Source organism: Nannobrachium achirus (genome assembly GCF_963921795.1).
Source record: "Nannobrachium achirus genome assembly, chromosome: 5".
In the NCBI taxonomy this organism is placed as follows: Eukaryota; Metazoa; Chordata; class Actinopteri; order Myctophiformes; family Myctophidae; genus Nannobrachium; species Nannobrachium achirus.
In genome coordinates this window covers 44239843-44258921 of record NC_137814.1, presented here as the reverse complement: position 1 = coordinate 44258921, position 19079 = coordinate 44239843, and the positions used below count along the sequence as shown (strand labels likewise).

General features: G+C 41.1%; 2 protein-coding genes across 2 annotated transcripts; one reads left to right on the top strand and one right to left on the bottom strand.

Annotated features, from left to right (window-relative positions):
* Positions 1-739: 739 nt before the first annotated feature.
* e2f5 (E2F transcription factor 5) lies at positions 740-8462 on the top strand (the record flags this gene model as incomplete). The annotated part of the gene is made up of 7 exons (XM_080725812.1): positions 740-937; positions 3474-3583; positions 4323-4484; positions 5132-5240; positions 5925-6273; positions 7075-7230; positions 8317-8462. 7 exons carry the CDS (start codon positions 740-742, stop codon positions 8460-8462), a joined length of 1230 nt encoding a protein of 409 aa, XP_080581938.1.
* A 4828-nt stretch (positions 8463-13290) lies between these two features.
* ackr4a (atypical chemokine receptor 4a) lies at positions 13291-14412 on the bottom strand (the record flags this gene model as incomplete). Its single annotated transcript, XM_080725339.1, has 1 exon — positions 13291-14412. The coding sequence occupies one exon, from the start codon at positions 14410-14412 to the stop codon at positions 13291-13293; it is 1122 nt and encodes a 373-aa protein (XP_080581465.1).
* Positions 14413-19079: the final 4667 nt, after the last annotated feature.

The following is a 19079-nucleotide window of genomic DNA, read 5'->3' as shown; positions in this document are numbered from 1 at the left end:
TTGTACTGATGTATAACTAAATGCATTTGAAACAAACGAAAAAATACACAGAATAATAATTAATATCCCTTTATTACATTTGTGATTATTATGGGCTATTCGAGTGGGGAGCGTCACGTTGCGATGTGATGCGTTGTAAGCTTGTAGATGTGCTAAATTTGAAAGATTTTTAACATTTTGTGTACTTTTTTTTATGTAGGCCTACCTTATATGCTTTAAGTTAATAAACATCTTAATACTTCTTCCACCAATGTTCACTAGTAACGAAATAAGATGAAAACTTAGTGGGAAGAAGAGTGGCAGGCCAGGCATGATGCAGCAGGTGGGCAGTGGTGGAAAAAGTATTCACATTTTTTAAAACTATCAAAATACAAATGTCTCAACAGTGTAGGTAAATGTGTACTTTAGTTATTTTACACCACTGTCTGCCAGTGCCAGCCAGGCATGCATGGTGCAGCAGGTGGGAGGGGTGGAGTCGAGGGGGGGTACCTTGTCTTGACAGGAGGGGCCGAGGAGGGCAGAAAAAAAAGGAAAGGATTGCCTTAGCAACCACCGTACCCTAACGTAACATCCGTTTAAAAGAAAACTTTCTATGATTTTACCGTCGTCTCAGTGACAACACAAGATGAATGGAGGCGTGTAAACTTTACACACAACATCAACAACAACAGCGACATACAAACCGAGAATAACTTCAAACTGAAAACTAAAGAAAGGGGGGATTATGTTCGGTGTGAACATGGAGTTTGATGAGGCAACAATGGCCGTGGAGTGCGTCGCGCACGCCGCCAGCAGCAGCAGTCAGCAGCGGGCTGCGCTGCACGGAGGAGCCGCCGCGGGGACACCGAGCCGACATGAGAAGAGTTTGGGGCTCCTCACCGTCAAGTTCGTCAGCCTGCTGCAAGAAGCCCAGGACGGCGTCCTGGACCTCAAAGTGGTCAGTTTACACTCAGCACGGTGCTGCTCTGGTTCATACTGTCATGTTTCTCTGCTGGGGTTCAGATTAGAGCTCCGTTCAGACACACTGACGGAACAAAGGGCTCGTGTCAGTGAAGCAGGTGCTTTGATTTAACAGGTGCCCATTCATTCAAGTCTCAACATGACCAGGAGATGGTTTGTTTCGCTCAAACGGTTTAAACTACAGTGTAATAACTTACTGTAGGCCTAACAGATGGGAACACATAAAAATACTGCTTTTCCCTTTTGTTCACTTTACTAGAGTTACAAATGGATAAATGAATAGTTACTTTGAGGCAGCCGGGGGTCATCAATATGTCCGTACACGGGGAGGTTTGAGATTTTCGGTTTCGTTTCACTCACCATTATAATGTTCTTATTTTGATCATAAAAGACCGAATTAATGAACGTCAATCCTCCAGGTTTTCTTCAGAATAATGGGTGACACTGATTTTATGACACTATGGCACATCATCTAAAACGTTTATTTGCAAGGACCCCAATAACACACCATTTTGTACACTCAGAGTTACAGACCTGTTCATTCAGGGCCATCTCTTTAATTATGTTTTTCTGGTAATATTAGTGGCACATTTTTTATTTTTTCCAAAAATGTCCACCACAAGCTAACATGGGGATGACATAATAGGCTACATTGCAAGAATGAAATTGCCATCCTGAAACTTTTTATTGTCATTTTGGTTTGCATTCAAGTCTTTTGAGGGAGAGAGAGAGAGGGTAGTGAGGGAAAATATATAGGCTAACATTTAAACCATTTTGATAATCTACAAGGATAAACAATAGATAATAAAATAATGGAAGGACTATATGAAACAAATTACAAATGATCTGAAGACTTTAGATGACACAAGGGGCTAAATGTTTCTTTCCAAACAATATGGTAACATTCCAGCACTGTTGATGATAAAACAAAGACTGTGTACTGTTTCACCTAATTGACTACTATGTCTGTAATGATAAGGTAATGATTTTAATGCTTATATTATGACACCCATGCTGCAGCTATAGCCTGGACCCTTTAAGATGTAATTAAGATGTGACACTGACAGCATTGCATTAGTTCCTGCAAGTCTATTCCCTGTAAAAAAAAAACATCTCCAAACCGTTCTGTATTTTACACACACACACACACACACACACACACACACACACACACACACACACACACACACACACACACACACACACACAATATATTTACATCACTTGTGGGAACATTACATAGACTTCCATTCATTTTTATGCAAGACCTGTGGCCTTAGCCTAACCTCTATCCCTAAACCTAACCCCTAACCTTAACCCTAAACCTAACCGTTGTGGGGACCTACTATTTTGTCCCCACACTGTCAGAGGTCGCCTGCAGGTGACTGTGTGAACATGCATTTAGTCCCCATAAGTATAGCTTGACAAACTCACACACACACAAACACACACACACACACACACACACACACACACACACACACACACACACACACACACACACACACACACACACACACACCTGCTGCTAGTATCTAGGGGAAACCCTCATCTCTTGTAAATGAATGTAAATAGTAATGTTAATTTCTAACCAAACACAAGGCTTTTGACCGTCATTCAGCCGTGACCAGCTATCTGCTTTCACTGCCATGACAACCTGAGACTGTATCCACACCAGATATGCCAAAAGTATTCTCTCTGCATTTACCTATTCTCTGATAAGGAGTTTTCCCTCCCTGCTTGCGCGCCAAAGCGTGTTAATGTTTACGCAGCAGGCTCCTTAACCCCCCTCCATCGCCTCCTTGCTCCTTTCTCTTACCATTGTCTGACTCTGCTGGTGAACCAGGCGATTGCTTTGTTGTTTGCGCAGCTTAATTTGCCAAAGGCTTCGATTCATTTCACTCTGCCTAGTGCCTTTCTTCTCCAGAGGAATTTTCAGTTAAGATTTTCTGCTGGTGCCTATTTGATATGTCGGCTACGATGTACTTACTTTTACTTTCTTCTAAAGCAGTGGTTCTCAACCTTTTCCCCAAAATAATCATATTTGAACCTGGGACCCCCCCATCCTGACGAGCACTAAGAGTTGAGGGATTACATTTTGTATAATGTGGTTCTATTGTGAAAATAGTAGATCTACATGCTCACAACGCCTCGCAATTCACAATTTCTGCCTCTAATATTTGATAATTTGGCCAATGTTTAATTTGTCATTTTAGAGGTTAAAAAATCCTTAAATTGTTACTTTAGAAATGTACAGATACCCTCTATACACTTTATTAAGTTAATCATCTGGGGACCCCCCAAAATAATTTGGGGACGCCCCTGGGGGTCCCGACCCACAGGTTGAGAACCACTGTTCTAAAGCAGTAGTTCTCAAAGTGGGGTCCAGGGAAGCTCACGGTTCCTTGAGGGGGTTCCACATGTCCTGTAACTCTTTTAGAGTTATGGGGTCCTTTAAAATCAAATGTTTGAGAACCACTGTTCTAAAGAATGTCTTCTGTTTGAATTGACAGGCTGCTGACAGCCTGGCTGTGAGACAGAAGAGGAGGATTTATGACATCACTAATGTGCTGGAAGGAGTGGGGTTGATTGAGAAGAAAAACAAGAACATGATCCAATGGAGGTTTGTATGTTTGACTCTCCTGCTGACTTTATGCCCGGACCGTTCAATGTGGGGTTCTTTTGTGTGGATCTGTATGACCTTGAGCAAAAGCATTGATACTAGAGCTTCCGGCGTTAAGCTTTTTATGTATAGTCACAGAGATTCAAAAAAATCCACTAAAGCTGTCTATATGATTTTAGAAATGGGGAAAACAAACTCCTTTACAAGTCATGCACATTTCACATGGCGGTGACTGGTGTTAATATTCTCTGTGACTTTAAACCATGTACAGATGTTTACACTGTCCTCTCCTTTAGAGATGGGACGCAAAGCGATATTATCGTTTATCGTGATAAAAAACACTGACTATAATCGTATTGTGGAGATTTATTTTATCGTGATATCGTCCTCCATCATCATCAATTCACCTTTTATTTACCATGCTGCATATCTGGTACCACTTAAACCCTCTATAATTGGTAAAAACGTACTTATAATATACATTATTTTTTTCCCCACTCTATCAAATGTCTTTGCCAAAAAATAGCCGATCTACAAGCTCACAAGGCGTCGCCTTGCGAGCTTGTAGCTCTACAAGCTCTACTTAGAGCTTGTAGATCTGCAATTTTTTTGGAAAATGTTCCGCCCCAGTATAATGGATTTTGATTATCGCGATGATATCGTAAATCGCGATTTCTTTTGTCACAATAATCGTGATATGACATTTTCATATCGTCCCATCCCTACTCTCCTCCTCCAGGGGTGAGAACTCAGGCTGCCAGAGCAAGGAGGTGCAGGGGCAGCTGGAGGCTCTGAAGGCCCAGATCTCAGAGCTGGAGGTCCAGGAGAGGGAGCTGGACAACCAGAAGTCCTGGCTGGAGGAGAACATCTCTCACCTCAACCACGACCCCATAGCCAGATCATATCCTTGTTCATTGCTACAGTTAATTTTCATTCACTTGATATAGTTACAATACATTTCTTTCTTTTTTTCAGACTTTGTTTTCCAATTAATTTGTATCTGTCTACTTCACAGATTTGTTTTCCTTTACAGTATCTGCGCTGCCCACTTTTTATTAAAAACAAATTTCTATATGCACATAAAAACAGCCAAACTAAAGACGTCAGATTAGAATGAGCTAGGATGATAAGTGGACAAGGATTTAAAGATTAATCTTACATACTGTATATTATCACTTAACAATAACAGCCCCAGTGTACGTCCTGCCACTTCAATAGAACAGTAAAACTGGACTTAATGAGTTTTCTATTCTTGATCCTGTCTACTTTTGCTGCAAAAGCTGAAAATTATAGTCCTCCTGGGGTGCCACTTTTTGTTCTTTTGAGAGAGAAATTCCTATTTGATCCTTTTCACATTGTTTGTAATTGAATGGAGCAAAGTCTGTACAAGGGGGTGGGTATTATAAATATAATTGCCTTGTCAGTCCCATTTGAAATCGTGGCTCGGCTGATCCAACGGTTCCCATGGTCTTGTATTTCCAGTTCATTGTCTCCCTTTTCCTACTCTGTGTAATCCTATTGCTGGGTGTTTCCTTAATGTCCCCGCACGTATAAGTTTGTGACGCACGAGGACATCTGCAATGCCTTCAGTGGGGAAACTCTGCTGGCTGTTATGGCGCCCTCGGGGACCCAGCTGGAGGTACCGCTACCTGAAACGGTGTGTCTGTGTTCAAACGCTGTTCATCCCTCTTCTAAATAAGCATATCATTTTATTCTATGCTCCAGCTTAAGAGGCTGTGTCCTCAGAAAGCTTTTTTTTTATTTGGATATTTAAAAAAATCAATGTGAGGATCGTTTCAGAGGCATCGAGAGGAGAATTGGAAGGCACTTTAGTATTTAGTCCTGCCTCCAGAAGTTAAACTATTCTCCGCTTGAGACACCCAGGGCGATCCGCCAAAAAAACATATTGCTTTAAGCATAGACCCATAGCAGCGTGTTAAAGGCATGTGATCTCACAAGTGATGTTGTCCAGTGTGAAGTTCAAATGTGGGAATGAAAACCAGACTCGAGTGAGATTTCATGTTCTCAGCACCATCTGCTTATGCTGTAGTATGGCCTTGCTATGGATAAACAACCATTTCATATACGTCTTTTGTGCATATAAATGACCCAACATCTAAAGCTAATCATAGAAGAACTGGTTATGAAGCAGCAGGATGCACTGTAAAAGTCCTCAAATTTGTACCCTGCGACCGCAGATGTTTTCCTCTGCGAGCTAACATAGATCCACGTGTCCTAGAGCAAGACACTAACGCCTTCCCCCTATTTAAATGAAAAGGAGAGTGCATTGTAAGAGCAGGAGGTAAAACTAAATGAATGCGTTTCCTCCACTGCTCCTCAGGGGCTGAGCGGACAGAAGAAGTACCAGGTGAACCTGCGCAGCCATACGGCACCCATCCATGTCGTGCTCATCAACAGAGAGTCATCGTCCTGCAAGCCTTTGGTCTTCTCTGTGCCCCCCGCCTTCTCTGCCATGCCCACTCCGCCCAGCACACCCACCAGCCTCCAGAGGGTCCCCCTGCCAGCCGCCTCCAACTCCTTCTCCTCAGCCACCACCACCAGCACCGACTGCTCTTCTTTCTCCTGCAGCCAGGACTCCTCCTTCTGTTCTGACCACCAGATGGCACTGGCGGAGCATGATGGCATGCTGACGCCATCCTCAAGCCCACCCGATGCCCAGATGCGTGAGGGTGAGGTCGATCTCACTTTACAAAACACAATGTCCAAACCACATATACAGTATAGACCCCCCCCCCCCCCCCACACACACACACACACACACACACACACACACACACACACACACACACACACACACACACACACACACACCTCTCTCTCTCTCTCTCTCTCTCTCTCTCTCTCTCTCTCTCTCTCTCTCTCTCTCTCTTCTCTCTCTCTCTCTCTCTCTCTCTCTCTCTCTCTCTCTCTCTCCTGTATCATATATATAAATGTACCATCCACAAGATTCTCCCTATTGACTTACACACTGATCAAAATCAGTTTTCTCTGTTTTTCTTTTTCTTTTTTTCAATGATCAAAATCACTATAAAGGTACTAAACGTACAAACATGGTGATTCGGTCATGGATGCATAGAACCTTCCAGATCTTCTTTCTAATAGTAAAATCAACAAAAAGTACTTTTATTCCCCAAACGGGTTTTGGAATGTTAAACATTGGCAGAATCCGCAGTTTATGTGCTTAAAGCATGACTTTGATATCCTTTTCGACGAGCAATATCAACGGAGAGTCTAATTTTGGATGATCCATTCTTAATCTACAGAGCAACTTTTGAAGTAATCCATGCCAATATTTTGAGTTATATCATTGCAAAAAACCTCTTCAAAAGTTTAAATTTCTAAAGGTAAAAAGGTCTTCTCTCATTTTATTTGTTTTGTAGTGTTGAATCTAAACTCTGTTCTATGATGTAGTCATTTATCAGGAAACGCATACACTCCATCTTCATAACATGTGCTGTCGTTCTCTGCAGAGTTCCACTACCAGTCACCTCCAGCACTGATGCAGCAGATGCTATCTGGACCCCAGCAGACAGTGCTGGCAGGCCACGACCTCCAGTCCATGCTGGACATAGGCAGCTTGCTGAAACTCAACACAGCTGGAGACCACATGAGGGTGGAGAGAGAGGGTAAGAGAGAGAGGGGGGCATTTTATAGGCATTGACATGAGAAACCTTTAAACCTTATGAAAGGGTTATCCAGTCCTAAACTATAGAAATCGATGCACCAAATTGGTAAACTAGCATATTCTATGAAGGAATAAACAGTTATGTATACATTTTCTTTACAAAGTGATACTGTTAGTGCAAAACAAGGAGTGGGATTGGTTGTGTGGTATGTGTTAAAGGTGTCACAGTCCTGTTGTGCCACAGTCCTGTTGATATGGATTATGAGGCTAGATAATGATTATTTGGTATTAATGTTATTTTCTTTCTTTCCACAAATGTGTAAAATGAATGTCTAAAAAAAAAAAAAAAGATGTGGATACTGGATACACCCAACAACTCATTAAGAATTCCAGGTTGGGACCCACTTGTAGTCTCACCAAAGCACTTCTCCTGACAAGAATGCTGGTGTAGCCTCACATAGCCAGACAATATCACTGTGTGGATTTTAGTCTGGTTCCCCCCCATTGGTCTGTTACAAAAAGATTCAAACAGACTCGATTGGTTAGATCTACAAACAATCAGAGAAGCGCAAAGGTGATACACCCACCATACATCTGCATACTGGGTCCCTGGTTGGTTCCTCAAGATTTGTGAGACGTGAAATATTTGAATAACTGAGCGGGCCAGACCTAATCTGGCAAGATTTATCTGGCTACGCAAGTACATTACTATGACATTTGATTCTAAACTTTTATTTTATACACACATGGATTACACAGATTAGACCAATACCTTTCCTTGTTCTTGAGTTGCATTCACATACATACTTTGAATAGTATATTAATGTTAGAGGAGGTACGTGGACATAATGCGTCAGCAGTCCAGTCCGTTTCGTCTAGTTGCCCATTTGCCAGGGAAGCTTGCAGCTTACATGATCATTTTGAGAGTAAACGTTCAAATCCTTCATTGAGAAATAGTCTGATTGTTACCTTTTTATGAATTGTCTTGCAGAAGTTGTTGACCTAATTGATGAGCTGATGTCCGCTGATGGTAAGTAACTTTGAGATTGAGTTGAGGAGTTCTGTTGGCTGTCATGTTTTACTTTAGTACTGAATGTTCAACTTCATGCATTTCATCTTGCTGTATTCCCATTGGTCTGCTTTGGTCCAAATGAAGGGGTGGACTACAACTTCAACCTGGATGACAACGAAGGAGTGTGTGACCTCTTTGATGTGCAGATCCTAAATTACTGAACTCGAAGGTGACAATGACACTACTGTATGTCTATGGGAGCATTTCTTTCTCTTTGTTTCAGTGATGTTAGTGAAGTTATTTCTAAGTGCACTGCCTAAAAGTAATGGTTTCCAACCTAAGAGCCCTTTCCACAAGTGATTCCTTTTTTGTCCTTATTTTTTATACTAAAGTCCATTGCTTCCTGCCAAGTCTGAGCTCTCAAACAATGATGAAACATTGTGTCTAAATAAATATGTTGTAGCATATTTATTGCAGTAACCACGTGTCACAATGCCTCCAATGTGCAGGGGAGTTTAGTTGGAGTGTTTTGAGAATAATGGAGCCATATAGTTTACACAGAGAAAATCTAAAACATGCCAGAGAAATGAGGTGCCTTGCTGGAAATGATCCAGGCTAAATCTTTACAGTATGTCTTCCAGTGCACGTTTGTGCGTGTGTTTGTTGCATTCTTCCATGCCATGCTTGAAGCCTTGTTAAAGGCCCAATTTCGATTTCAAGATTGTGGAGGCATTTTCCACATAGTTGGACCTTAGGCCTACATCAGTGTTTTTTTGTTTGTTTGTTTTTTACTATAACTTAACTTGAGACTGTTGTTCAGTATTTAAGTGAAATGAATGATATTTATTTAACAATGCAGATGAGACAGGGTTGTTATATTTAGTACAGAGCATGTTAGCACATTGGTATTTTCTTTGGCGTGTGTTACACACAATCTGTTATAAACCCAGTAGAATCTCGCAATAATATATTTCACGACCTCGTGCTATTGTGTTTAACAAGTAAATAGCTTGGTTGCATTTCTAACTTTAACCTCATGGACTGTAACACTGCCAATGTTTGGCTTTAGAGTTTTGTTTGAATTTGTTTCAAGGTGTTGTTATCGTTAACTATTTAGTTATGTATTTGATCAACATTTCTAATTTAAAGGAACATTTTGTTTAGTTTGTTGACATTTAAGTTGTTTGACTGCCTTAATCATAATTTAATCAACCAGATTATCTGGTCTGTGTGTTCATGGGCCACATTTGAGTGCCTTGGTTTAGCACTTTGTATATTTATAGTTTTCTTTTATTGTAAGAGTTTGTTATATGGCATTTTGTTTATTTGCACACTTTTGGGACCAAAGTCTTTTTTTCCATTAAATAAATATCTTGGGTTTTGAAATCTTGAAAGCTTTTTTGTATGAGAATGTTTGGGCATATGATTGATAAATCACATCACGCTAAAATGTGGACTGTACAGTGGATAATATGAAGAAATACTTACGGTAGCTTGTTAGTTTACCATGAGAAATGTCACAACTTGTCCACGTGTAGATGTGTGTGTGTACACATTTTTGCCAGACCCATGAAATGGGTAGGCCTACATAAGCAAATGTCGGTCTGTCCGGGTTTTCTATATAAAGGGTATATATGATGATGACATGATGATGACATGCCTACAAAAGGCATGATGTCATAAATGATGATGACAGACAGGGGGTTGGCAGAACCGGGGTCTGGCACAACCAGGTTGACCTGGTCTAGTTACAGTATGGGTTGGTTCCCTTGACACATCATAGGTGATATCACAGGTGTCATCACCTATGTAAAAGTCCATATAGGTATTCCCCAGAATCCCTTTTATGCCCATATATGAAGATCCCTGATGTCATCGATATATACGTATATCACTGGCCAGATGGCCAAGACATTGCCCATATCTCTGTGGCTGGTTCAGATAGGGATCTCCATGTATGGGCATAAAAGATATTGTATGTTGTGATGTCATTGGAAACACTAACAGTATCCCTTTTATCACCATATACTGTACAGTATGGTGATCACTGGAGATACAGTACATGGATCTCCATATATGGGTAACTGGCCCTTTAGGGCGAGGTCGCATGTCGCCCAGAGTCGTCTTACTAGTTATAAAGAAATACCTCCCATGATTAGTTGAACATGACTGACTGGTTTGCCATTGATATTCATACCTTTCTGTAGTTATTGTTAAAGAAATGTGTCCATTCAACTTACTAACTTATTCATAATGCACTTCGTAGGTGTGCTCTCACAATGAGTCTGTGGCTCTGGTTTACGTTCGATTCTGAGCTGTGTTTTCCTCAGGTGTTAAAGATTAACAGTGAACCACGAACCAATGTTAAATGGTTCCACATGTACATGCCAGAGAGCATGAATGACCTCTTCTGAGAATTGGACAAAGCACATTAATGGAGACGTCTAAAAGAAGGAAAACAGCGAACAGACAATGTGTTGACAATATGCGTTGAGAGAGCTTGTATCTTTTCATTTCAACTCCCGATCTGAGATTAATTTCATTGACTGATTGAATTCACATTGATATTAAACAAAGAATTTCTGACATGTTTTGTGTGGCGGTGAAGATGGAACATTTGTTGGTCTGATGATAATTGTTATTTGGCTGAGAACTTTACAACTTCAACCCTAATTTCACACAAACACTGTAAATGTCTCCCCCATCACTGAGAAATGACTGAGTTGATGCACCAGAGACACAAATGTGGCTCAAACTATTTAATGACCATGTGTTTGGAGTTATATCCATGTTCTCCAAGCTAGTAATGTTCAACAATATGAAATTGTTAAAGAGGGTTGATGTTCTGGAGTTGCAAAGACCTCTTAAAGTAGTAATGGCCATGTTGTGGCAGCAAATACTATGTCAGGCAGTGGAGGTGGGCAATGTACTCAACCCCAGTACTACAAAGTATAGATAATCCTGCCCATTACTCAACTACAAGTCAAATAATTAGTATTAAAAAAGTAAATGTCTTTTTAATATCAATGTATTATCTCTCAAAAATAATTGCTTTATTTTCCAGAAAATGTCAAAAGAATATCAATAGTGAAAGTAACAGATCTACAGGCTCACAACGTGTTTCATTGTGACATATTGTGAGCTTGTACATCTGCTATTTTTACTATATTTGAAATATGGCTTAACTACCCTTTTCCCTTCCTAGAAAGTAAAAAGTACAGTATTTGCAGACTAAAAGTAGAAGAAGCGCTGCGTGGATCCGTGAGTAATACAATAGACAAAAAAACAGGTGCTCTTTGGAGAGGGTATATAGATATAAAGACAAAAAGATTCTAGTTCCATTCCATTGTAACCAAAACAAGTGCACTGATGAGGTGGAGAGCTTAGAAAAAATCCAAGGCAACTCCGTTCAGTTCAAAGTAGAAAACAAATTTATTTAGCTCATGGCAGCAATAAAAGAAACGACCGAACAGTCGTTTCTTTTATTGCTGCCATGAGCTGCCATGAGCTTTGAAATGTAGTGCAGAGAAAATCAGAAGTGTCAGAAAATACAAATAATACTCAAGTAAAGTACAGATACTAAAAATATATACACAGTACAGTTTTGTGATTTTGTATGTATTTGACAGATTTGTTCAAATTAGAATTCCTCCCTTTTTAGAGATATCAAGCATGACTAATCTCAAGAAAGTGCACACACAAATCACCTTTTCAATGGCCTCCCCTAAGTAACAAGATATCTTGTGAAATACAGTGTTGTTAACCAATCATCAAGGATGATGATACACGAAAGAAGAATAGCACTTAGCCCTCACCCCGTAAAAAGTTTATACGTGTGTTATGAAGAGTTTCCAGTTGTTTCCTTCTTATTAGTCTCCACTGGGAATCTGAGATAGCCCAAAGACATTTACAAATGTGTGTTTCAGATGTCCTGAGGAATTTAGGTCACATAAACACATGGCTTCTTACATCAGAAGGGAATGATTGCCTAAAAGACATGCAGTTGAACTTGGCCCAAGACGTTAGGACGCAGTCCAGAACTGTAAGCAGTACAACAGACAAAATTTGCTGCGGAATTTGAGAGGCCTCATCTTTTAATGAAGCGAGAAAATGTGATCAAGGGGAGGAGGATAGAGCAGTGTTAGAGCAGTGTTATTGTGACTTATCTGTTATAACAAAAGCCTCTTGATCAGGGTCTGCATGAAAGCAAATGAGGAATGATCTTCAGAAATTCAATGTTAGTCGTTTACACAATTAATGACTACATACTGTACGTGTGTGAAAAGTGATATATATTTATCTTGAATAAAATACACTAACAAGATATTTCCACTCAAGATGAGCAGATTGTAGAGGTTCTAGATGCTTTTACATATATTTTTAAAATCTTAAAATACAATGCATTTCCACATACAAGATTGTGTGTAATCCAAAAAAGGCATGTGCCTTTTTTCTTATTAATCTCTTCTCTATTGTCTTCCTCTCTGTGAAAAATCTTCTAAGTATTGTTTAAAGTAAACAGCTGTACTACTTGTATTTGTTGATTGTCATTGAAGAAATATGGTGTTTATGCCTAACTGGAATACAAGTAGCTTGACAGATTGTAGGAGGGTTGAGATGTTAGAGATAAGTTAGAGATTTCTCTGAAACACAGATAATAACACTGATAATCTTATCACCTCGAGACCAGTAAGACTCCCTAAATCGGGAAATAAGCGACCGCCACATCGCATACACAAACTTTAGAAGGCAATCGTAGCCAATCAGGAGGGAATATGGGAAATGGGACAGATCCATGTTGATGACATGACTTTGGAGAGACTGTGTATCGCTTTGTGTGATTTTAGGCCAAAATATGTAGGAGCAGTGTTCAAAAATGTGAGAAGTCAGGGCTGGAGGTTGTGATTTGCCATCCAAGAAGTGTGTGTGCAAAGTTTGGCATCGATAGGGCCAACGGTGCCAGAGATAGAGTAGGGGCAAAAGTGTGACGGACAGACAGACAGACAGCCGGTGGAGCTTTTCATACTGGTGCAGCTGATTGTATCTACCTTATATGGAAAAAGTGTTGGTCTCTTGAGATGCACCGTGAGAATTAAATGACATCTCTATTCCTTGGTCATCATTCTGTGCTGTCCTTCCTCTTCTATCAGCCCTTCTCCTCTCACCAAACCGCTTGGCTGCTTTCACCATGTGCTGCCGGAAGGATGAGCCCACGAAGGCGTAGAGGACTGGGTTGAGACAGCTATGGGTCAGGGCCAGGCTCTCTGTGACCTGAGCAGCCTGGTCCAGTGCCTTACTGCCCTCGCAGTGGGTCACTAAGCTGTAGACAGAATCCATTGCTCTATAGAGCTTCACTGTGTTATAAGGCAGCTGAGTGACAACAAATACCCCCACCACTAAGAGCAGAACTCGCAGAGCTTTCCACTTCCTGCCCCTGCTCTCGGCAGGGAGATCCTTTAACGCCCGGCCCACTTTCGAGTAACAGAACACCATGACCAGCAGAGGAAACAGGAAGCCCAGTAGTACCTCTGCTATCTCCAGGCAGGCTTTGACCTCCCGTGCAATGTGGCGCGGGTAGATGGTCAGACAGGCGCTCCTATCGACCGTCATCGGTCTCACTTCCGAGAGCACCAGATCGGGAAGGCCCAGGACGCAAGCGACAACCCAGACAAGTAGGCACACCTTCCAGCAGTGCTTCTTGGTGAAGACCCTCTGTAAGCAACCCACCTTGTCCCCAGCCCCCCGCGCTCTGGCCGTTGCGAGGTGGCGATCCATGCTGATGCAGGCCAGCAGCAGCATGCAGCAGGTGAAGTTGACCGTGTAGCAGGTGGAGACGACCTTACAAAGGGCCTCACCCAGTTCCCAGCCCCTCGCGGCGTCAGCGGCCCAAAAGGGGAGAGTGAGAAGCAGGAGAAGGTCGGCCACGGCAAGGTGGGTTAGGAAGACGTCCGTCATTGTCTTGAAGTGCTTATGGTAGGTGTACACTGCCACCACCAAGGCGTTTCCAGCCAGCCCCACCACTAGACACACCGCGTACACTATGGGTAGGAAGAGGCCGCTGAATGATCGGATGTCGCCCTTCTCACACAGGGTGGCGTAGTCCTCGTAGCTCAAATTCAGACTCACGTTGTCATGGTAATAGTAGTAGTCTTCCTCCTCAGACATGTCCATTGTCCTTATGCTGCTGGCAAAGGAGTAAACAGATGAATTAACGGATTCTGATCAAATGTTTAGGTTTTCATATTGAGAGTGAAGAAGCACACAAGGCTTTGCTTCCTTTATTCAGCATTGGTGGGCACATCTAAAAGTGCCACCACTGCTGGACAGACTGTGTAATCTTTTTTATAATCAGCGCTGAAACTTGCAGTCAGTCCACTGTTTAGACATAGTGCTCTGTATATAGCCCACCACCACCACCACTCACACAGCAGTGATTATTTTAAAAACAGTAGTACACTATTTTCAAACATCTGGGAGTGCTGTATGAGCTGTAAGATCATCCTGACCTGACTTCCATAGGTATAACAATATAGGTACCGTAGGGCCTATTCTGTACACAGTACACATGATGAAACTGTGAGAATCAAAACAAAATGTTGATGGTTGGTTGATGCATTTAATGGAAATCTAAAGATATAAAGGTTTCGTCTCAAGCCATGGTAGTTTGACATAGTTATCTTTTAAATTAATTTACATCACAGAATAAATACCTAACCTTTTTGATAATAAAAGCATTGTGAATGAACAAGGCATACTGTTGTAGGCCATATGCAAAATATTTCTGCTCGTTTGAACTGAATTGGAGTAACAAGTGAGTGCATCAGGATTATATTATGTGTCACTTAAAGCTGCACGGGCGGCATAGCTCAGGGGTTGAGAAACCGTTATTAGAGCATGACGGGTTCTCGAAGGGTTCCCAGTTCAAATCCGGGCTCCCTCTGAGTTAAAGGGCCACTTCACCTCTGGTACAACCAAAAAATGAATCACTAGCACAGCTGAAATACTAAAATATCTCAAAACACAGATTGAATACAAAAAATAACTCAGGATTGTGTTGATTGTGTCCCAAACAACAATAAAATAAGATCTAGTTGTCCCAGAGGTGAAGTGGCCCTTTAATGTCGAAGAGTCCTTGAGCAAGACTCTGAACCCCTAGTTGCTCCCGGTGAGTAGGTTGGTGCCTTGCATGGTTTCCTCCACCACCGGTGTATGAATGTGTGTGTGAATGGGTAACAATCTATGTAAAGCGCCTTGGATAAAAGCGCTATATAAATGCACCATTTACCATTTGCACTACTGTATGTAACTTTCCTTTTCTACCCCGGATTTGAACCTGTTTATCTGTGCTGACATTATTACCATTGAGCTAATAGAGCATGCCTGCTTGCTCAGCAGAATCTTGACCATCCCCACCGCAACTAGCCTAGTTCCAGACCCTGAATCGCTAGCCACACCCCTTTAAGTTTTTTGTTTTGGAGTGAAACGAAATGTCAATCCAGGCTGAGTGTCAGGCTACACCACAACCGCTCCAGATATGACAAATGTATTCATTAAAATAAGTTCTCAAAACTATACTAAATCGAATTTCAAAAATATTTGCTGTAATTCTATATACTTTCTAGCAATAATTCATGTAATTAATTAATGAATGTATTTATCTCTCCTAGTGTTGCAAAGTAACTTCCTATATGGCATCTGAGTGACCGATGACAAACAAGGACAAATTATGCCTATTAGTATTTGTCACAGGTATCGACTGTGCAAAGCACGTAAAAGTCCAAATGATGTAGCTACATATAGAAATCAGACTTACCTCCTCTGTGTTGTGACTGTCTCTTGAAACAGAGCATGGAGGGAGGGCTATGTATGCTTCCAGCAGCTGCAGCTGAAATGTGTTGGGCAGCATTCAGAAGGGGAGAGTTCCTTTATGGGAAGGATTCAAGGAACAGGATGAGAGGGAAGAGAAAGAGAGGAAAAGAGGGAGAGGGGGGAGGGGGAGAGACTAGAGAGAGGGAGAGGCACTGAACATTCCCAATTAGAGGCCCTCTTTAGTATTGGGCAAGTTTTTTGTATCAGATGGTAACTTATGTTGCTTTGACAACCGTGTTTACTTTAATTATGTCCACACAGAGGAAATGCTTATCCCAACAGCTGACAACAGCTTGAGACTTGAGTGGTTGTGACTGTGACACACAACTGAGGACATTTAGCAAAAAAGAAAAGGGTGATTTAATTTAAATGGACAAATGTAATGTGTGCTATATAATTAGACAGGCTGTCATTTGATAGAGCTCGTTTAGAGTTGGGGTTATTCAAGCTGGTAACCAGAACGCTTGCCCCTAATCAAGCTCGGCCCGGGCATTTCTATAAGCTAATAAAGTATATGCTGTGTAAAACTGTACATTTGCAGCAGTAAACCACCCTTAAGCAAAACAAATGAACTAACAGACAGATACATACAGTATGAAAAGGTTTCTATTCTACCAAACCTTGTGGGGGAACATCATTCAATTTGTAATTTGAGCAACACTTTTTCAAAGTAGGCCTAAATGTGTCTCCAGAAAGTATTCTGCAGCATCGAGTCGTGTTGAATATAACGCTGCTTTTTTCCCCCTTCGTTCAACCTTTTCAGTTCCTCTTGAATCCTCAATAGTCAATAATTGTGTTTGTGGCTGGAAATTGCATTTTCATGCTGAATAACAAAATAGTTTCAGACTGTGTCAGACTCGGTACAGAAAGATGTTGAAAAGACTCAACATTTCTAGGTCATTATTTCAAAACCTTTATTCAGTTCATAACCAAACACAAGTTAAATACAATTCACTGAAAACGATGCTCTAAGAACATCATCCATATTCAATGCACTATCCATGCTCATTATTACACCATTACAAAAGTATGGCTAACTGCTGCCACCTTGTGGTCATATTGTACAACACAAGCAATAAACTGTATTAATATTTTTGTTTTACCACATTATATATAGAATTGTTAAGTAGTATTCTTTGTTCTTTTTTGCATTATAGCTACATTTGGAAACCATGCCCTATACTAAATAAACAGATACAAGTATAAACAGATAAAATAACTAATCTTAATCTCCCAATCATTGTGCTGTACACATTTAGTGCTGAAATGAAGTCAGATGACAAGCAAAATGATCACATCTTTAAACAACAGAGCAGCTTGTTTGCAGGGAAGAAGCTGTTATTGGTGGTCTGAGTCCTGTTGGCTCATCTGTCTGTCCCCAGTTCACAAATCCAGGACCTTTTGTTAAAAAACATACCAGTCAGTGAAATGCAGGGCTGAGTCAGTCAATCAATCGATCAATCAATCAATCAATGTGTGAAATATGAACTGTATAAATGAAAGATATGTCCAATTTGTGTAGCAAAAGGGCCTCTCACCTGGTGTCGACCAAAACAAGTCACCTCTCCGTTCTACACTTCTGGGTCCAGCTGAAAGGGAAAACAAAGAAAAAGCGAAGCAAATAAGTTTTCTGTTTTATTTCCATCAATTTTTCAACCACTAGACCCACATGCATTATGTATGGTAAACTTTAAATTTAACATGTTATCTCATTTTGGTCATAATCTTGCCAGTGGAAAGCCAGAGTTAATACATGGATTAACATGGATATTGGTTTAAAATGACGTAGACTGGTGGAAGTGAATGAGGAACATTTTCCATTGGTCTATAAGTCCTTAACGACTACTGTTAGCATGGTGCTGAGCAAAGCACTTAACCCCCAAAATACTGCGCTGGGATTGGTGGCAAACAGAAAGCTGCGGTTTACTTGGAAGCTCCCAGACTGAATCTATGACTGCATGGATGTGATGCTGGGTGGTGCGAAAGCGTGCATGCGTGCTCAGCAGAACACTAGGCGACATAAGTAGAGGGTTGAATAATAACACAATGACCCTAACTATTGATGCTACCTCAGTGGGTGGCACTTTGTCTTTGGAGAAGGACAGTGCTCCCGGGCGCTGTTTTGGACGTCTGCGGGCGGGTCCGTTAAGCGCACGCTTAGCTTTTGAATCCTGATAGGGTGAGAGAGTATAATTCAGTCAACAAACAGAGTGATCATACAGTAAAATATTAGCACTGCTGTGGGTGAACTTGCATTTGGTTTCGCAGACCTACAGTACTGGGCTTTATGGCACATATTGTACATGCTTTACATTTGACCACATAAATTAATTACTATGAACTATTAGACTTTAAACTGATGAATTGTTAAACTCTAAACTCAAAACAAACAAACTAAACTGAACAATAAAATCATATTCAATTGTCCCGAGTCCCCCAGGGTTCTATTCTTGCCCCCCTCCTTTTCCCCCTCTAAACAAATGTATTTGGTGAAAATAGCTAAAATCTCATAACAAGCTGTGTTGTAACATGGCTGCTATTTTCACCAAATGTTTGACTATTATACCCAGAATAGGAAACATACACAGTGTGGTTCATGTTGACAGTTCTTTGCTTTTCGCTCTCTCTTACCGAGTTGAAGACTCCACATGCCCCCGGTCTGAAACGACAAGAGTTCATCTCCTTCATCCCCGTCTGCGTCTGCCCCACTGTCGGTTCTTCTTTTTCTTTTTCTATCGTGACCTCCTTCTGTGTGGGGACAGCCTCCTCCTCTTCCTAATATCAAAACGGGATTCAATCATTGATCTTTCAGCATAAAAAGCCAACCTCTAAAACAGTATCATTGTTCAGGTTGTTCTTAATCTAACCTTTATTTAACCAGGATAGTCCCACTGAGGTTAAGAACCTCTTTTTATGAGCCTTCGAGGGATGACCTAGCCAAGACATTAGCCTATATTGTATATTATTTA